The 20,885-nt window shown below is 38.2% G+C and overlaps 1 protein-coding gene across 4 annotated transcripts in view; it reads right to left on the bottom strand.

Annotated features, from left to right (window-relative positions):
• The window catches only part of CTBP1 (C-terminal binding protein 1), a 248,176-nt gene that overhangs the window by 184,082 nt on the left and 43,209 nt on the right, over positions 1–20,885 (bottom strand). For all 4 annotated transcript variants that reach the window (XM_062575221.1, XM_062575222.1, XM_062575220.1 and 1 more), the window contains exon 2: positions 7,164–7,324. In XM_062575221.1, coding sequence (XP_062431205.1) covers positions 7,164–7,221 — 58 coding nt within the window. In that variant the 5' untranslated portion in view covers positions 7,222–7,324. The remainder of the gene's footprint in view (positions 1–7,163; positions 7,325–20,885) is intronic.

Below are 20,885 nucleotides of genomic sequence, written 5' to 3' on the forward strand. Positions count from 1 at the left end.
TCCATAACCATTTCAACTACAGCTGTAATGAGATAAAGGATGTTTTTGCACTGAGGGTAAAAATACCCTAAACATTCAGAAAGAGAACTTCCATTAATAGCACTAAGTGATAAACTACCTTGTTGTAAGGCTACTCATAGTAACATCATTTTAATTTTATTTCAAGGTTAGCTTATCTTAGTTTATCACTTTCAACATACTCTGTTCTTTGAAGACAACTATTAACAGATTAAATATTTTACTAACTCTGTATTTCAAGCTCATAAAAATATTTTCAAAGTCCTGACAAGTGAAACAGAAAAACAGTGTCGAATTCTTCAAGAAAACCCTTAACAGAGTGCAACACGACGTATGCATTTTTGCTTTACAGAATCATAGAATCAGTAAGGCTGGAAGGGACCTCTGGAGATCATCTAGTCCAACCTTCCTGCTCAGCAGGGTCACCTAGAGCATATTGAGACAGGGTTGCATCCAGGCGGGCCTTGAAGATCTCCAGAGAAGGAGACTCCATCACCTCTCCGGGCAACCTGCTCCAGTGCTCCGTCACTCTCACAGGGAAGAAATTCCCCCTCACGGTCAGGCGGAACTTCCTGTGCTTCAATTTCTGCCCGTTGCCTCTTGTCCTGTCACACGGGACAACTGAAAAGAGTTTGTCCTCGTCCTCTTGACACCCTCCCTTCAGGTACTTATACACATTGATCAGATCCCCCCTCAGTCTTCTCTTCCCCAGGCTGAAGAGGCCCAGCTCTCGCAGCCGTTCCTCATGGGGCAGATGCTCCATAGCTTTGTAGCCCTACGCTGGACTCTCTGCAGTAGCTCCATGTCTCTCTTGTCCTGGGGAGCCCAGACCTGGACACAGTACTCGAGATGAGGCCTCCCCAGGGCTGAGCAGAGGGGCAGGATCACCTCCCTCGACCTGCTGGCAACACTCTTCCCAAGGCACCCCAGGAGACCATTGGCCTGCCTGGCCACAAGGGCACATTGCTGGCTCATGGTCAACTTGCTGTTCACCAGGTCAACCCCCAACAAGTCACACCTGAAAGTAACGGGATAGTCGCACAATATTCTCTTGGGTTATTCATAGAAAACTCTGCTTGCTTGAACATCTTCATTAGTTGAAAGATCTGATGGCTACTGCTGCAGAAAGAAATTGCTTTTACTTGCTTTTACTACCCGATTCCTAATTTAATTTGTACTAGATTGTAGGGAGAAAAGGAATTTGTCTAGTTCAAAATCCTGTTTTAGTTGCTAACAACACTTCAGGTTAGAAAAGCACATTTTTGAAGGGTAATTAGTACTTTATAAAGGTTCAACTTTCACTTAGGAAACAACAAACAATAAACTATTAGGAATCTTTTAGCTCCCTCTGCTGCCCTAATCTTTCAATAAGTCTTTTTCTAAAGTCTGCCAAAAGGGCACCAAAAAACTAAACGCTCCATTACTCTCTCTGTAAGAAAGGCAAGGCATATTTAACATGCCTAGTACTAATACCCTCTATACATAAAGAAAACTGTATATAGTACTACATGATTTACTAACTGTACATTTTATTACTCAATTTATTTCTCTCATATATGCAGCAAATAAGATAACTAGCAATATCTTCAAATTTGGAAGTCAGTTAAGAAAATTGACAGCTAGTTTTTCAAATAACTTAATATTTACTATGGTCATTTAAGCAAAAGGAAATTAAAGTGCTCACCACCCTGAAACATTTATTCCTACTTCCTTTTATTTACATAACAGATTATGCTCTACATACCCTGCCTCAGTAAAAATTTGTTTTTAAAATATGAAAGTATTAATTTATATGAGTTTAAAAACTCATTTTTTAAAACCCAAGCATTGCTAAAATATGCCATCTCACTCAATAACACACAAAAATTTGCTTTAACTCTTTATTTTCAAAACCACAAGGAGTCAAATCAGAGTTTCTGCAAGTCAGGTTCCACCAGTGATCGAGAAATAATAACACTTGGTAACATTTTTCAGTTGTTGAGGAGCCAGGGTATTAAACACATACGAAAACCAGCAAGGAGAACATGTTTTTCAAACTAAGTCAACTCTGTAATTTTAGATTTCTTTGCAAGTTTGGAAACAAGAAAATCCAATTCATACCTGCTTTTTTCTTCGCATTCCTCCTGAACCCAATGATGTGCCATATCAGCTGCAAAGTAAGATTCTTCTCATAAAATATAACACTATAGAGCACCACAAGCAAAAAAAAAAAAAGGATGCTTTATAAACACAGATAACCTTTGGTCCGCCTTCTGATAGGCAAAGGAAGTCTAGATCATGCCCTTGAAAAGAAACTATTCCTTTATCATGCACTTTTACTGTCCTTCAAAGAGCCTAACACTTGGTTATTTGCCAGTAACAGGACTTTCCCAAAGAAAGGCTGACCTTCATAAGAGCAAAAGATGAGAGATTTTATCTCAGATTTCGGAAACTCATCCCATTAATGTGCACTCTCTTTTCTAATTTATGCTCCTGATCAACACTTCCACTTTGCTTAGGTAATAAAGCAGTCCTGTTAACATAGCTAAGATACATTTTTACGGTTTCTTTGGGCAGTTTAAAGAGGAAGAGGCAACCCATGCATAAAGAATAACCCTCAGACGCATGCCAATGCCTCACCAAAAGAGCAAAGGCTTGCAATGAGTACTGAGTGGCTCGGACGTGTGCAAGGATGCTCTTCTCTTCCTCAAACGCGGAGTAGGAAAACAGATGACCTCTGCCTGGCAGCATGTAGTGTCTTTACAGACTTGCTGAACTTATGTATCCTGCAGTGTTTCCTACAAACGTCACACGGAAAATGTTCTGGAAAGCAGCCTTTGGTTTCAAGCAAGCAAATGGAATAAATTCACTCTCGCAATTTTGTGGTTGCATTTCCAGCATCAAGTTGTAGTTGTTTAATCACTAATATCTGTGCAAGCAAACAAGAAAAGGATTTCTCCTCTTATACTTTTTTCTCCTTCTCCCTGCTCCACTGGTATCCATCAGCTCGTCCCTTCAAGCAGGGCGGCAGCAGAGCTAGCTTCCTAAAGCTTGCAAACCAACTAGGAGCAGAGGCTGGCGGAGCACTGCACAGAATGGATAACATATTTAGAGAAAATTCACTCTGCTGCGGTCAAACCCATTCACAGAAAATTCAGAGAAAGTATAAGTTTCTTCACACTACAGCCACCCTCTATCGCCTTCCTATTTCATCTATTAACTCCCAGGAAATTCAACATCGCTTGCCAGCTCAGATACCCCCAAGGTAACTCCCAAGGAATGATCAGGATAACATACACATGTATAATTAAAAATCTGTAGAATATAAGCAAATATACAACATTGTTTACAGTTTTGTTACAATATGAAGTAAAACAATACATTAATTAGAGCTAAAAACTTTTATAAATGCCAAAAACATTTAGAATTTTTCAAATTATCTTGAAAATTAACACATTTTATTTTTTGCTCTATGACACTTCCAACTGTTCTGCCAAATGTATACCGCTATAATTATGCTTTGCAATCACCAGCTTCACCGGAGAGGGGGACAAAGAACAATATAATCAGTAACTAATTAATCTTTTGCACGCCTTGATACTATTCATCTTTGAGTGAAAAAATCCTAAAGTTATTTTATAAATTGCAAAGTAAATTTAAATATAGGCATCGCAGACCACGTAGAACCACATCTTTGTGCCTCGGTATAAATCCCAGCTACTGGTGGAAGTCAAAGAGCAGAATTTAACATGTGGCTTTTTCAAGGTATGGTTTTTAATTAATAAAATCTTATAAACTGCAATGAAGAAAGCACATTTTTAACACTACGCTTTTGAGATGACACGCACAAGGACATGGCAGGCTATTGAAATGAGCAAGAACGTATACTCATAAAAAGCTTCAGGACTAAGAGCAAATATTTCATTTCGTATTTCAGAACCCACTGAGGGGAATCATAGGTACCTAAGAGAAAATTACTTACTCGGCTTCATTAAAAGAGAACTAATTGCTCCCACAGTAATAGAATCAGACCTTTTTTCCCCATTGAGCATTAACAGAAATTTAGTAGTAATATTGCCGTACTATCATTTATTCACAAGATAATAGTGAACCCAGTAACCCAGTGAACCCATTTGTTGCTTAATTTGCATGATTAGTTACTATAAGCAAGTGTGCAAATTGCCTAAAGCCACAGGAAAGCGGTTCAACCCGGAGAACGCACAGTTACCGAACTTGCAGGAGCATTTGGGGCAATGCACCAGCGCTGCCGAGCAAGGCGTGCGCAACTCAGCACGCATGTTCGTAACTGTGAACGTATCGCTTCGAGAATCGGGCTCCCGTTTCTCTCCCACCTCCAGCAAAGATTAATGAACTACTGCGTGTCACAACGAGAGTGACACGGGCATCTCTTTAGGGATACAGTAACGTATTAAACGTCCGCTCATCACAAGTCTGCATGCTAAACAATTCATGAGAAAATGTTTAACAGCAATAAGTAGTAAATCTTTGTAACTTGTTCGAGTGGAAGTTGCAATAAAAAGTATAGTAAAAATAATTCTTTTGAGGAAAAAGGTTGAGAGAAAAAAGCTATACAGGAGCTGATGAACAAAAAGTTGATAGAGAAGATGTACCAGTTTTTACAACTATACATCTCTCAAAATTTCTTGAGCTTTGCATACATTATTCATATTTCAAAATACGTAACTTCTATATTGTTTTATGGAAGGTACGCATATCTGAGAACAATTCTGCATATTTAATTTTTAAATCTGAACAGGACTGTATGTAGAAAAAAGTCTTTTTAAAAACAACCAACCCTCCCAGTTCTTGTTCCACTGCATACATTACAAAGTGGCAGGGACAGTGATTTAAAAACAGCAGCAACAGATATGTTTACAAACCTCAAAGAGCATTTGGAAATTTGAGCAGACACACTCAAGAACAGAATACTGCTTGACATTTTAAAAAGAAAAATTGGATTTCTATAACTACAAAAAAAAACTTTAACTGTTCTTTCATAACCATTTTTTCACCCACTTTCCCCTCACTGCTCATCTTCTACCCGAGCTGCTGAGCGTATTTTTCCAGCACAGCCATTTGATTAGCATGTGCTGAATTAGGAAGATGAGGTGAGTTTAAAAAAAAATAAATGCATTATTTTTCATCTGGATCAATCCCCTACACTGCATGGCTGCACAGATTTGACCACTGAGATGCAGTGAACAGTGCAGGGGTGGCAAAAACAAGCCACAGGAAAGGAGCTGATGGAACAGCGTCACTAAACGCTAACACGCAGCCTGGGGGAAGCCACTACCTTAAACCGTCACGGGCGCTAACGGCCTGTCACCCCGTCCCTGCTGCCATTCCCTCCTGCACCATCACCAACTACTTTTTTCAAACCGTCCAGATGATCAATACAATAAGCCTAAAACGCAGCTGAGATTCCTCAAAGCGAGCTGAGAGGATCTTCCAGCTGCTCGCTGCCACCCCAAGGCCCAGGTTCCTCCAGCCTCCCTCAGCCCTGACCCCCTGCCGACAGTCACCAATTCAGCTCACTAACAGCAAAAATTAAATAAATAAATAAATAAATAATTGACTTCTCCATCAAGATAACCTTTATTATTATTATTATTAATATTATTATTATTATTATTGAGGGGACAGACAGACACCCTGCAACGAGGACCTAAGACCTAAACCCTGAGGCCAAGGAGGAGCAGAGTGGGACCATGCCTTACAGCAACAGTTCACTGCTAGGTCATTTCCAGCCGATGCTATTGCAGAGCTGCAGGAAAAGAGGGGCATCCTTCCTTCCTCAGCCTCAGCAGCAAATCTGTTTTTTTGCACAGGGATTAGTCTTCGGTGAGATGATTCAACCAACCACTAGTCCAATGGATCCAGAAGTGACAGAAAGGAACAGCTGGATCAGGCAAGTGGCGGAGTGAGGGAGGGCCTGGCCACTTTTTAGTAGAGACTTAATTGGATTAATCATCTAAAGCAGATGTGAAATTGCACCCTTGGACATATTCATGAAAGTCTTTCTCTGGCAATGCCAGGGTAAACTGTCCCAGCATCTCGCATTCGCTTTCTCAATATAGCTTCAGTATAGCTTTTTGTCAGCTTAATAGTGACCCAGACTGAGGAACGTATCTAAAGAGAAAATAATGCATCCAAAAGGTTCATTTTTGATGTAGATCATTTTCTTGACTATCTCATTATATGGATATACTAATAGTACTGGAATGTACAGAGGGAGAAAAGAAATTGGACAGAACTAAGCTGCCAAGAACTGCTCACACTAACACAATTCCTAGAAAAACATATAAAAACTAAGGCCTAGGAGCAAGTGTTTCAACTGGAGTTTACTACTTCAGTATCAGACATGATGAAAAGATCATGTGTCCAAAAACCTGTTTGCTTTTCACAGTTATATCAAAACTAGTAAAGAAGTTGTATATTCCCCTACAAATCTTGCCTTTTAAGGAGTAGTTAACTTTTTAATACAAAAATTTATACAGTCCTAATCATTCATGCATATTTTTAAAATAAAACATTATACCTTATCCCTCCGCCTATTTTCACATCAAATCAAAAAGAAAATGAATGCAGAGTGTCAGGAATCAATAACTCAATCACTTATGGCTCAAGATAAAATGACTGACCCAATCGATTGCAGTTCTTCCACTAGAAATCAGGCTACTTTTAATAATACCCATTAAAGTTTAGGGGGTTTCTGGTTGGGTTTTTGTTTTCTGTTTCCTTACAAGGATCAGATACAGTGTCTTAAATCAATCTCTACGAAGTAAATGAAGCTTAGGGACAGATTCTGGAGAGCATTACCTGGCCTTCTGATCCTTTTGCAGTTGGTGTTCTATCAGGAAGAACAACTGCGATTTTTCGCAACATTTGGGTACAGCGTTGTAAAACGCCAAGCTGAAAGCACACTCACTTTTTATTTGTACATTAGAGTTCAAGCACTAGTTGCTTTATTTGACTAGATCCGTTTTCCTCTAAAATGGCATCTGTGAACAGTTAATAACCTCAACAGGAATTACGACTCAATTAAAAATAAACATAATGACAAAAAAATGGTTTCAGTCTCTAGAAATATCATTAATCCATGAAGTTAATTAATGCAATAAAAATTATAAATTGAAGCATCTAACCTTCAAATATACGATCCAGACGCTGCCGCTTCACTTTGTGTTTGTCCATTAGAGACATAAGAGAGGAAGCTCAAAGAATGTCTCCGCACAGTTTGGTGATGGACTTCTCAAGTCAGTCACAACTCAGAAATATCTACTTTTTTCTCTAAACTTATTTTCACCTGTGAACAAAAGGAAAAACTTCTTAACTTCAAAATACAGATCTCCCACTTTATTCCAGAATTGACAATCTCTATACAATTTAAACGAATGAGAAAACATACAAAGTTCTTAAACATACTAGGTAACTTGGTGTTCCACAACAAACTGCCTCTGCCTCCTAAAACATGGAGAGATGCAAAGCGTACAGCACAGCTCACAACACCCAGGACAAGAAACGCTCGCAAAGGCAGCTGCTGTTTTCTGCCTTTAGACTCTCAAATACTTTCCCCTTCTTTTCCTTGAGCACCCAGCCAAGGCAGGTAAGTTATTTTTGCTTACCTCGCTCAGGCACAGGGACACGATTCCCATACGGTGCCAGAAAAACAACTATCTGGAATGATACTACATGCGCACATTCGCATCCTAATGCTTGCGGCAGTTGACTAAACACTCTTCTCATTCTTAACTTTTAAGCTTTCAGCAATAAAATAAATCACGATACGGACAAATTTAAGGAAGAGTTCAAGGGGCAGATAACAGAGGAAATCAACAGAGGATGCCAGTGACAACGCAGAATGCCAACATCCGTATCACCTAAATGGCATTTAAAGCAGCTTGATGCATGACAAGGCAGGCTCTTTGGCAGCAAGTACAGCCAAGCACTTTTCAAATACTGTGCAACTGGGCAAGACAGCGTAAGGGTATTTGCAACAAGCCATCCGTGTTTGCAGCCAAATCACTGAGAAGTAGGAAGGGCGGGGAGAAGGGAAGAGAAGGATGAAAAACATCTAAAACATCTGTAACATCTAACAGCAAATCTAACCAACACAGTAGATTGTATGAAATGCACATGAGCAAGTAAATCAGCGATCGCTAAGTATATAGCGCCTTTAAAAAGCATCAGAGCACCGCTTTTATTCTCCTTTAAACATCGGACAGACTTTCAGAACCGAGCTCGCAAAACACTATACTACAATCACAGTGCACGTTAAAACAAGCCGAATAATCAGCTTCCCCGTTTCTTTTTATTACTGCCCAAAAGGTTTCAACATCAGCAGACAGCATTAGATGGCTTTACAAATGATTGAACATAGTAATCTGCTCGTTTCTTTGTAGCTTATGAAGATTGATGTACATGGAGTGAAACAGTCAAGTAAAATACTTGGAAAATCAAGAATTACACATTTGCATTAAAACGGGTATCTTTATCAGCACGCCTCAGCACATTTGGAGTTTAAAAAACTCCTTTTTGTGTGTTTATTTTCATTTAAAAAACGCAGACAATGTGCAATAGTCATCAAGATTTTACTTTATTACTTCATTCGACCTCCTCCTCCTGTTCACATTCCTTCCACCTCTTTTTCTTCATCCCCAAATTTGAAATTCTTATGTGGTTTTGAATAATGCTTGATTCAAACTTAATGCAACATTCCACCATAAACAGGAGGAAAAAACGATGAAGAATGAAACCCATTTCTCCCTTTTTAAACAAAGAAAAAGGCAGCTGCCATTTTCAAAATTTTCAATCAGATTTCCCAACGTTGATTATTGTTTCAATATACAATATTCTTCAATAAGGGATGTGGCCCTGTTGCAAGATTACATGAGCATTACACCAAATCTAACGTACATTTTCAAACCTTAAAATTTAGCCATAGTTACCTGCCTTTCTTTAACCAGCACCCCCAACTTGCATGTAAGATCAATCCTAAATTTATGTTTATTTTCTTGTCATTTTTATTTATAACCTAATTCTTCAACAGTCACATGCAAACATCTAGAGGATAAGAAACAGAAACTAGAATATACTGAACATTTAAATTGCCGGTCTTAGTTTAAGGTTTTATGGCTTATTTAACAAGCCATGTTGTAGAAACATATAAGCCTGCTGTCCTCCTTGCACTGTTTTGTTTATTCATTCAAAGATTTTTCCACTGTAGTCACTCTACGTACGAAGCTGGATGACAGCTTTAAAAAACAGACCATCTGCAACTATTGACCTACCACTGAAAGTGTCACCAGATGTCTTCTATCTGTCTACAGTAGCTCCAAAAAAACCCACATAAATCACTTTTTTTTTCCCTTTAAACATTCTTTAAAATATTGAATCCTTTGTTTTTATTCATGGCAAGTTGTCATAAGTTTCAGAAAACATTTCTAAGCAAAAATTAAATTAACATGTTAACGTAGTTCTAATTTTAACCCAAATACAGCTTTATTATACTTTATGTTCCAACACAAAGAGAACATGATGATATGGGAAGCATTTCCCAGCAAAACAAAAGCCTTATAATTATGGGAGCATTAGTTACTGCAATTACTAAACTACAACATGAATAATTGTATTTGAGAAATTCACTAAAAATACAAGCACATTGCCCGATGAATTACGAATCAGAACACAAAATATCAAACAGTATTTAAGAGTAGACAGTTCAATGTTTTAAGATAAAGTGAGAATCTAAACAATTTAAGGAAATACACTGCTTATTGTACATCAAGTGGTTGCTACAAAGCCATTTGAAATACCTTCAACATACAGAACCCTTTTGGGCAGGATAATTTTTAGATTAAAATATGTTGTTGGTAGAGAACATTAAGAGCTTTTAATTTAATTTTAACAAGTGATTCCAGTTTGGAACATTGTTTCTTAATAAGACATGGCTCTGGGTATTGCAATCCAGCGCATTTAGCTCTTTATTGAGCAGACGTTTACTCTAAGACTTCAAGAAAAAGAGAAAAATATCTCCATTCAACATTATTATATGGCAGTGGCCAAATCCTACATGCTAAAATAGGAACGATAATTAAGAAAACAATTTTGAATTCAGTTTTCAAAGAAAGTAACACTTGTAATGAAGTAAAGGATAAATGTAAGCTGCGAGTGAGATTTCAAAGGAAGGTCCATTCAAAGCCCATGATCTTTTCTCTAGTGAAAGAGGATGAAAAGGAAGCAAATGCTAACAAATACATAATAATAAAAAAGTGGCTAATTATGTAATTATATTCATATTTATAGATAGAGACAAACTCCAAATTACTGGGACAGAAAGCCCATCAAACACTAAAGGCTGCAGTGTAGTAGTGCAGGACCATTTCTTTCTCATCAGTCTAATGGGAGAATTTTATGCAGAACAGATCACACTTACACTACATCTGAACAGCTGGTGAAAACCTACACCGATCAGAGAAATTCTACACTCCATCAGATATAACCACTGATTAGACAGGCCACCCACAAAAGTATTTTGAGTGTCAGCTCTTCTGCACATAGACTTTTACCTATACAACTAGAAAAGACAAAATACCAGTCGCTACCTCTGCCTCGTTGTTATCGCCTTCCTCTACATGAAAGGCCACCCAAGCAAGATCATGAAGAGTAAGATAATCAAAGCATAAAAACATTTCACAATAGACCGGTAAATCACTAACACATGAGGCCATGAAGCTTTGTGTTACCTTTGGGAACCTCGATTTTCATTTGTCTAATATATGCTGCTTAGTTTGAAGCTACACAAAGGTACTGCAAATTTTTTATTTCTACTATCGACTTTCAAAAGGTATAAAATTAGAATATTGTAAGAAAAACTGTCTGTGAGTTTATATTCCATATTCCATTATCATTTGTTTTTGATGACTTCAAAAATTACAACACGTTACCAAGAGAACCCACACCAACACATTCTTTGCTGCTCTCTCCTCCCAATTGTTTTAAATTATTTTATCAACAAACTCTCTATTTCCTGTGACTTCTGACAAGCCTGGAAAGGGCCATTCTGTGCAGCCCTGGAAACAATAAGTAAATATAATGAAAATGTTGTTACTCTTGTTACAAATTATTTAAATAATTTGGCAGTAGTTCTTCATTTCAGGCAGCAAACAGACTCCTGAGATAACAAAGGCCAACCCTACCTAACACATCGTGGGAGAACACCTGAGGTGCTTAGCGGCCTGGATGGTGTGTTCATGGCAACTCAGGTTGCTCACATCTTAGGTCAGCTGCAGCAGGGCTTTTTTTTTTTTTTTTTTTTTTTTTTTTGCTACTATAACAATTAGTATAGGACCAGTGTTGCAACTGCATTACCACCAATGTTAAAACCACATCTCATCTGTACAAAAATCTTTTTTTTTTTTTATGAGACGTTTCAATATCCATAATCAGTGAAATGATCAGAAGGACTCACAGGCTGGACACCATCTTCATGGCTGGAAATCAGATGTTAGCAGCAATGGAGATATTCCATGCCCCAACCGGTTCTCCAGCTTGTTCAGTTAAAAAAAGATGGATCAAACTTGTCCAAATTCAAACATCACATTCTGGAATTTTGAAATCCATTTTATGATAGAATACCCCAGTCTGAAGTTTTGCAGTACAGCATTTGTTCTTAGACTTATTTCATGATGCTACCTTCTGTGGAGACACCGAGACTTCTACTGAAATTTACTGCAGAATAAAGCCATCACATCACTTATATTGTAGTGAAAATCTCTGGCAAAGGTTTAAAATTCCTTTTAAAAAAGTGTGGCACAATGAACAAAATAAGGGATTAATTGCCAGAAAAGTTTAAAATCAGATTTTCTGTGAAAAACTGGAGGGAAGTAATTCCATCTTGGCTTATAAAAATTAATATTGAATGAAGAAGAAAATACATACATTGGCCTGTCAGATAATTTGTCTTGCCATTACATACGATTAAGCCACTTTGCCTTACCATTAGATGTCAGTACAGTCTAAGAGAAGCTGTATAGGGAGCTTCCAAGATCAATAAGTTAATCACAAAAGCAAAAAGAGTTCCGAAGTGAAAGTCAAAAAGAGTATTAGACACTATCAAGAAAGGACCAAAAAGTCAAAACATTTTTTTAAATGCATTTAGTTAAAGCCATTATAGGTAGAAGAAAACAAAAAACAGATTCAAGACAGGTGATAAGTATGGAAAAGCTTGCTGAAGAGGAGAAAAGCAAATGCAGTAATGCTCCCTAGCTTGAAAAGGGCACTATGTGGAATATGACAAACGTGTATAAAATACGCAATGTGTTTCAATTCAATAATTCAGTAAGCCAGCATATTAAAAACAGGAAGCTTTTTCATAGAGTATGTAATTAAATTGTGAAATTTGGTGTCACAGGTACTGCAGATGCCAAAACTGAAAGTGGTTTTTAAAAGGAATTGGACAAATTTATGGAAGCTAAAAGCCATCAGTGGCCATTGATAATGCTGGCCAAAATGCAAACACAGATCAGAAATCCGTAAGCAGACAAATGCCAAAAGCAAGAAAATATCAGCGCACGCTTGCTTTCTTCTCCTACATAGCCATTGCCATGCTACACTATGCTGTCCAAAACGTCTGTTTAGCTCAGCATCCAACAGTTGCCATGAAGGGGGATACTTCCAAAAGAGCAAGAGCAGAACAAACACGATACTTTCCTTAAGCACCTGACAGTGACTACCACAGGAGACAGGAACCAGACTACGGGGACACGCTGTCTGCTCTGGTACACGGGTGCACCTTACGTTCTTAGGCAATGCAGAGATTTGCTACAAAAATGGATAGATCCAAGTGCAGAAACTGAGGTCCGCAACTCACATGAACATGCAGAATAACTGCCAAAGATGAAATAGGTTAGAACTGTTACACCTAAGAGACACTGTTGGAATCAAACTGACAGTCACTCTTTAATATTGATCACATAAGACATCCAGAAAATCACTGTGATTAAAAAATTTTCAGTGATGTAGACTAACATACCACACGGTAAACCGTTCCTATAGTAAATTACTTTTATTACCGGTCACTTTTGTTTGCCAGTTTAGCTTAAACTTCCAGTCATCAGCTTTTCTTACAGCTTTGTCTGGCAGGTGGAAGAACTCCATCACGTTCTCTACGTAGAGACTCCTTAGCTATCACCAAGTCATCCCTTGATCTTCTATTTAAGGAATAGACCAAGCTCCTTGATATTCTCCCAGAAAGTCATATTTATGACCCCAAACCATGTCAAGCCTTCTTGACACAACTGATTCCTAAATTCAACAGCAGGTCACCACAGTATCAGTCTGCAGTCCCAAGAACAAGACAGAACCTTGCAACAGCAGTTACATCAGTGTCCAGGCCAGAAGAACTATTACCACCTTCTGTAAGAGCCCCCTCTGCATGTTCTAGGGTCAGATCTAAGATCAAAAGACTTCGCGCTGGGAGGCTTGGTTCAGGTGGCATCCCCAGTGCAAACAAAGATACCAGTTTCTTAAACGGACTTCTCCAGCTTGCCTGGCTGGCAGTCTCTGATTCTGTATTTACGACCTGGAATTTGAAAAGAGAATTTGACAGAGCACAACTTATCAAAGCAACTTCGACTGCTCTGCAACAGTACCAGCACTTCCTCCCCCCCCCCCCCCTTCATTGCAGCAGGAATTCTTACTTTGTTAATCAGTAAAGACTTTTTCCCCCCCGCTAATAAAAATGTTCAAAATAAGGCCAAGAACACACTTTGTCAGCACCCCATAAAAAACAAAGCTTACAGGCTTCAGGCCTATCATTTGCTATTTTTTAATGTGGTGAGCATATAATTTTTTTTGTGTTATTCATTTTCAATTAAATTACTTTAGAACAAAAGAAAACATCTTACAAAAGGCTTATGATTTGATAATCATAAGCACTTATTTTTATGGCCTAAGATGTTAAAATGGCCTTCCTGATCAGGAATATGGTGAAAACATGGAAGAGGTTGTGACCATAATTCTTCCATTATAAGCTTTTTATGAGATATTTATCATCACCATAAGGTTTTATTTCTAAAGCTTTTTTTCCTGCTAGCATTCTCTCTCAATTATAGCTCTGTCCACAAGCCAAAAATTGCTCACTACTGAAAACGCATTACTGCAGATGTGTGTGACTACAGACAGATGGGAAGCATCTCTGCCATCTCAGATTTCTAGGTCATGAACAAAACTTTATTTAGAAGCCCAAACACCCCTAAGAAAATTATTAAAGGATACTTGCCTGAGACACCTACGCATGAAGTAAAAATAAAAAGATGTCTTGAAAGGTGGAAAAAGATTTCATTAGTACTTAAGCAGTATTACAAATATGCTTCTCAATCAGAATTTCAAAAACCTTATTTCAGATACTCAGAACTAGCTTCCGCAAAAGGAATGGCATTGCTAAAAGCCTCAACCTTACTGCCAAAAGAAATTAATTTGAAAAGAGAGTAAAATTCTGAGACTGATGTGAGCTTTCTCACACTCTTAAAAACATGATTCCCTCTTGAGCCCCTGCCTTCACCTCTTACTCTCAGACCTGAGATACCCTACTTAGTCTGTGCATTCTTCATTTCTTTCATTGCTGCGTTTGCTTGCAAAGCAAGGTACAGGCACATCCCAGCGCACAGTGATGCTGTGATAAATAATGTTTTTACAAAGTACTTTAAAATTCCCAGATGAAAGCCATTAACAAATGTCAAAGAAGTGGGTTGTTAGATCAGTGTTAATCACTTCTATATTTTTTGAAGTCTGAAGTGAAAGCAAATTACTTTGAAAGATCAATCTCCACTCAGTTTTTCTGAACAGGCTGAAGAGCTAAAAGATTCCCTCCCTTCTGGGGAGTTCGATGAAAGAGGCAAACAGGAACAGAATAAACTAGCTAAATAAAAATCTTAGCAATTCTGAAAAATGACGGTGAAACTGAACTTCTCTCTATAGAAAATAACTTCAAACATAAAATTTCCATGATTTGAACAAAAGTCCAAATTAAACACTATATATATATATATAAATGTACCTGGGAAAGCGTAACAGGATGCAAGGAATTAGTCATAGCTTATGACAAGAAAAAGGCTAATGCCTCAGTTAATGAATTCTCTATGAAAGGAAACAATTACTGGTGTATTTTTATGAATCTGCTTTATTAGAAAGGATTGGAATCAGCATGGAGAAAAGATTAGTTTTAACCTTTCACTGATTTATTGCCCCTTAATTCTTGTCTCCAAGAAAGACACAAACCCACGGGTGCACATACTGGACACAAACCCTCCTGCACATGTGTTGCGTGTATATTGCATACATTAAACCGACATTTTTGCCAGAGGTTCTCCCACTATCAGAAGACTCCCATGGATAGTAGAAAAAAACTATGGGGACCTGTTTTGGTTGCCCTGCTACCCCCTCTGCCTTCAAGCTTCACATGCGTGAATGTATACGAGGAACAGCTGCGCGAGCTGGGCCTCTTCAGCCTGGGGAAGAGAAGACTGAGGGGGGATCTGATCAATGTGTACAAGTACCTGAAGGGAGGGTGTCAAGGGGACGGGGACAAACTCTTTTCAGTTGTCCCATGCGACAGGACAAGAGGCAATGGGCAGAAATTGAAGCACAGAAAGTTCCGCCTGACCGTGAGGGGGAATTTCTTCCCTGTGAGAGTGACGGAGCACTGGAGCAGGTTGCCCAGAGAGGTTGTGGAGTCTCCTTCTCTGGAGATATTCAAGGCCCACCTGGATGCAACCCTGTCTACCATGCTGTAGGTGACCCTGCTGAGCAGGGAGGTTGAACTAGATGATCTCCAGAGGTCCCTTCCAGCCTTACTGATTCTATGATTCTGTGACATAAGCACTGGGAAAAACTGAAAGTAGCTCTTCAGATGGACAGCTCATCTTTCCACTCGAGCAGTGGAGTCAGTCTTCGTATAATACTTAAATACTACTCTTACACATCAAACTGGTTTTATACCTAGTAAGTACAATTAATGAAATATTATAAAATACAGTGAAAAAATCTAAGTGAAATAACTTTATTTGTATTAGGTAAATGCAATTTTGACATAGTGCAAGCCACATTTTTAGTTCGCCCATACTGCTGGCTGGTGGCAACAATGTACCATGGACAGTATCAGTATCATAGCAGTAGGCTTTTCTACACTGTCTACAGAACTTGGAAAATACATGCATATTAAGTCAAAAAGCTAACACCTTGTGTTTTCAATAAATATGCAGTACTACAGCACAATATTAGGTATACCTCATGCTATGTAAGGCATCTTTTAAGATAAATATAAAACAAAGTATTATGACATAAATTTAACCAGATTACATATCAAACACAAAAAATGGAAGTTTAATTTGATAACTAAAAAATTATGGCATATGTTATCATTTTTCCTCAGTTACTGAAAAAATAAGATATCTTCCATGACCATATTTCCACAGACCTGTCTAGTTATGCTATGATTAAAGAAAAAAACCCAGGAAGCTACCTAGGCTACAACTCATCACAGTCAGAGCAGAAGATGTGCATCTTCCATCTAGAAGAACTACTTACTTCGCCTTCCTGATAAAACTGTATTTGTAGGTACGTACATTACATATGTGTTTTTTTAAAATTGCCATCCAAATGCTGAACCATGTATTAGCAGGCAAGTGAAGACATTTGCTAGCACCTAAAAAGAATAAGACTGTAATATCAAGTGTATTTACTCTGCATTTCTCAAGAATCAACATTAAAAAAATATTGAAATGAGCTAATCATATCCATGACCATTAATAACATTCAGCAATGGCATTTCTACGACACTCCTGATATCAGCGGAATTATATACCTGGTATATCCATCTTTTAGAAGTTTTTAGGATGAGATAAGTTCAATTTCTTTAATGAGTAGGTAGGTACATACAAATTAAGAATTAAAATAAAAAAATAGTTTTGTCAAGTTGTTTAAAACTCAATACTGGCAAAATGCTCTCCCTCCCTACTAAGCACTAAAAACCCATTGACTGCAAACTTGTTGAGGTAAAATCAGAGACCAGACAGCTGACAAGTTCCATTTTTACTTTAAAAGTTGTACACTTCATTTTTTTTTAACTTAGGCCATCGTCTTCAAACTTTGCACCTTTACCTACAGTCCTATAAAGCAGACCCACAGAAGTGTTACATTTTATAGTTCAAAATCGATTTCCAAGTATCAAAGGTATTGCTTTAAATTGTAGCTATAAAAAAAAAATAGAATATCTACTTGGCAAAACAGAAAAAAAAAACACACTATTTAATTCTCCAGAACTACCTAGAAGTATAATTATTAGATTAGTTCCCATTGCACCTCCATCATTGGGCAGCTATGGCTATTTTAGTCTAAAAGGCATCACTGACTGTCCTTCTGTCATCAAAACTTGCATACTCCACTGGCGATATTGTTTAATTGCTAATTCTTTTCCACACATTTTGGTGTCAATCTACCTCTCCTGATATGACATTTCATTAAGAAGTTTCCAGCCAACTACATTCCCATCTCAATCACAACAATATAGGGCATTTTCACACCTTGCTAAATTCTATAAGCAATATCCATCGCAATTACAGGAATTGCTTGTGTAGAAGATTAATGCCAGTGGCTACAATTTTGCATCCTTTAACTCAATTAAGTTGGAGGAAACAAAATTAAAAGTGCAACTGGATAGCTTCTCATGCATCAGAGTGACAGACAATTCCACACGATACTAATATATTGTAACCAAGACCAGCTTTTCATTTTCCAAATTGATTAATTACGTTTTGTCTATATTCAGCATATAAGCTAATCTGCTCATTTCTTTATTCACTGTTGGGAAGGCAGAAGAGGAGGTAACCGGAGTCACGATAGGCTGCTTCATTATGGATTTCCAGAAATTTTTATTTCCAGAGAAATACAGGAAGCAGTTTTAAAAAGTAATTTTCCTGTCTTCTGTTCAGTTCACCATGCCCAGAGGTGGGAAAAAGTCTCTCTTGAGGCAGAAACGACTTTACCTAATGACATGTTGGAGAGAAAAAAAAAATTAGGAATTGTTATTTCTCTCTCCATTGAGCTCTAAATGTCACAGAACAGCAGCATGCCTGGGCTTCAAGATTCGCTTGAGTGCAAAACTGCAAAATCTTGATTGTAAAAAAATTTTGAAGTTTGCAGAATAGGACAAACAGATGATGACGTCTTCATGCACGGTAAACACTAGGCAGTTGTTAAAAATCATGGAAGAGTTCTTCATGCCCAAAGACGGGAAGCCAAAACCCAAACTTAATATTCTCTCACAAACTAAGTGAAGCAACTTTAGAAATGACGTAAAGAGACTACAACATTTTGAGTTCCCTCAAGAAACGTGTTTCTCCATTTTGGATTAAAGCAGAGGATGAGAGAAAAGAGAAGTAGCACTGCACATCACATGTAGCATGCAAGTAGTTAGGTCACATCGAACCTTTTAACCAAAGTTTTAACAGGCAGATGACTAACTGAAAGTTTAAGAATTATTCTTCGTAGGACTACTTGTAGAAGAGGTGCAGTGATAGCATACTGTCTTACTATACATTCACTATGCTCCTTCAATCTTTACCCACTTCAGCATGTTGTTCTCTTGTCTCAGAGAAGCATGGCATTTATCAGCTAAGAGAATGCCAAACTGACACTGAGAACAAGGAGAGACTCCCATTCACAATCTGCCAGCAGGTCAGCCAGTGGTACTTTGTTTTTTCCAAGGTGCAGTCTGCCTCGATGCCATTTCTAATAGAGACAGACCAAAAAAATTAGTTAAATTAGATGAACTTCCCATTCAGTTCTGATATACTATGAGCTTCTTCAGTAATGTGAAATGAATGGTACTTGGCTGCAATCAAGAGTACCTGAAGAAAAAGCAGAGTTGTACACTATGGGGTCCAAGAGGAAAAATAGCATACTTCCGCCACGGAAGAATCACTGTGCTACTTTTCATCATCAGTAGTCCCAGCTGTTCATGACTCTTCTGCCACCCAGGGATTCCTCAGATTGAGCCATAAACCTTGAAATGAGCTGTTCTCACGATAGCTAACTTAATTCCTGGTAACAACGGAAAGAGAATCCTGGTGGTGAAAACCATCATCCTTCAGTCATTCACACGGGGCTTTATAGGTTGGAACAGTCACCTTAAAATTCCACTGAAAAAAATGTTACTACAGCAAAAACATTACTCAGAGGTTGTTTTGCTAGTCAGAGTCAGAATATTAGCAGGGATCATGCAAAAGAAAAAAAAAAAAGCCTTTAAATCTGCTTTTGTTATCATGGAACCCCACTATTTCGTATTTATTTTCCTTACTTCAGTTCCAACATCGGCCTCGCAGTCAATTACTGCCAATTATCTCTGCACGCTTTCGCTCGCGTGGTAGTAAAGGTTACTACGACAAGTAACTTGACAAATACTCAAACTGCTTTTTAAGGAGGAAATTAATTAATGTCACTTGTTAATTAAGAAATTAATGAACTCACCAAAACTTAAAGTACTTGAAAAAGGGAAAGAAAAAAAAAAGATTTCTTGCCTATTTTGCGTGAGACTCCTTCGACTTGCAATCACTTGGCTTGAACTCCGCGTTGCGATCCTGAGTGAGAGGCTCAAAGATTTAACCCCTACCAGGTAGGCCTGTACTTCTCCCTGGGAAGTGCTAGCAGGCAATTAGGACTATAACTACTTTTAATTGTACAAATGCCAGTGAAAAGTTAAGCAGAAGCCCTGTTATTCGTGAAATTGTTAGTGAGAGTTAATACTTCACTGACTAAACTAGATATAAAATGCCCAAAATAGGTGATTATGTTTTATCTAACCTCCTGGCTCCGTGCACGACAAAGCACTAATGCCAGGTACCTTGATAAGCTAGCTTTGATGAGCTGCTTTGTGGGGTTTTTTTTTAATTTTAATGAAAAATCATACAAACACATACTACACTAGGAAAAAAAGTTGAAGTTGATGACTACAGAAGCTCAAAAACATCTTTCTCCTTCATCTCATTTCTATTTCAGCCTGCCAATCTCTCTCTGCACTCTCCGCATGCATCCAAGTTTATTCAATCAACTTGCTCTTGTAACTGTTCCTGGCAGCAAATAGTAACAGCGTGTACAAACCTATTTACATTCCTACAATGAGGAAACAAAAAGCTGGAAGAAAAAAATTTAAAGGAGCTGAAAGGTACATTTTCACATGCATCCCTGCCACAGTGCTTCCAGGGTGAAACTTTTGTAAGGGTTTCAGAAGCGGAGAAGGAATGCCGCTTGCTCCTTGCATTAGCATCTCTGTCAGATTATTAAAAACTGTTTCAAAACCCAGTATTAGAACCTACATAATATTCTCCTGTCCTCAGAAAACAGAGCAGTGAAAGCAATTTATTGATGCTCACAGGATAAGCTTACCAGGGACAAAGCGCTTCAGTGGGTTCGTGTTGTTTTGTCTACCAAAGTTAAGCAGCTCTTCCAAAACCAAATACTAAACAACATAGACTTCGAAGGAGATAATCCCAGTGCTCCTACTAAAGACAGACTAGAAGACGTTAGGGCTGCACCTGTACTAAGAAACAAGGTATCTTCCTCTGGAGGTGGTGCAATAGCTAATGCCATGCTCTGCACAAAGGAGGCAAAGGTTACTCTAACTCACGTTCCACATCTCATGGAGCACTGACCCATTTTAATTGGGGAAGAATATCAGCAATTCCTTCCCAAAAGCATCTTATTGTCTAAATCCAGCTTGCATTAACCATGACTTGGGCTAAAGTCATCAGGGCAATTAATACATACACGCAAGGTCAGCAGACAGCAGGCCACAGGTAAAGAACACCGTC

This window comes from Rhea pennata, chromosome 4 (genome assembly GCF_028389875.1).
Source record: "Rhea pennata isolate bPtePen1 chromosome 4, bPtePen1.pri, whole genome shotgun sequence".
Classification (NCBI taxonomy): domain Eukaryota; kingdom Metazoa; phylum Chordata; class Aves; order Rheiformes; family Rheidae; genus Rhea; species Rhea pennata.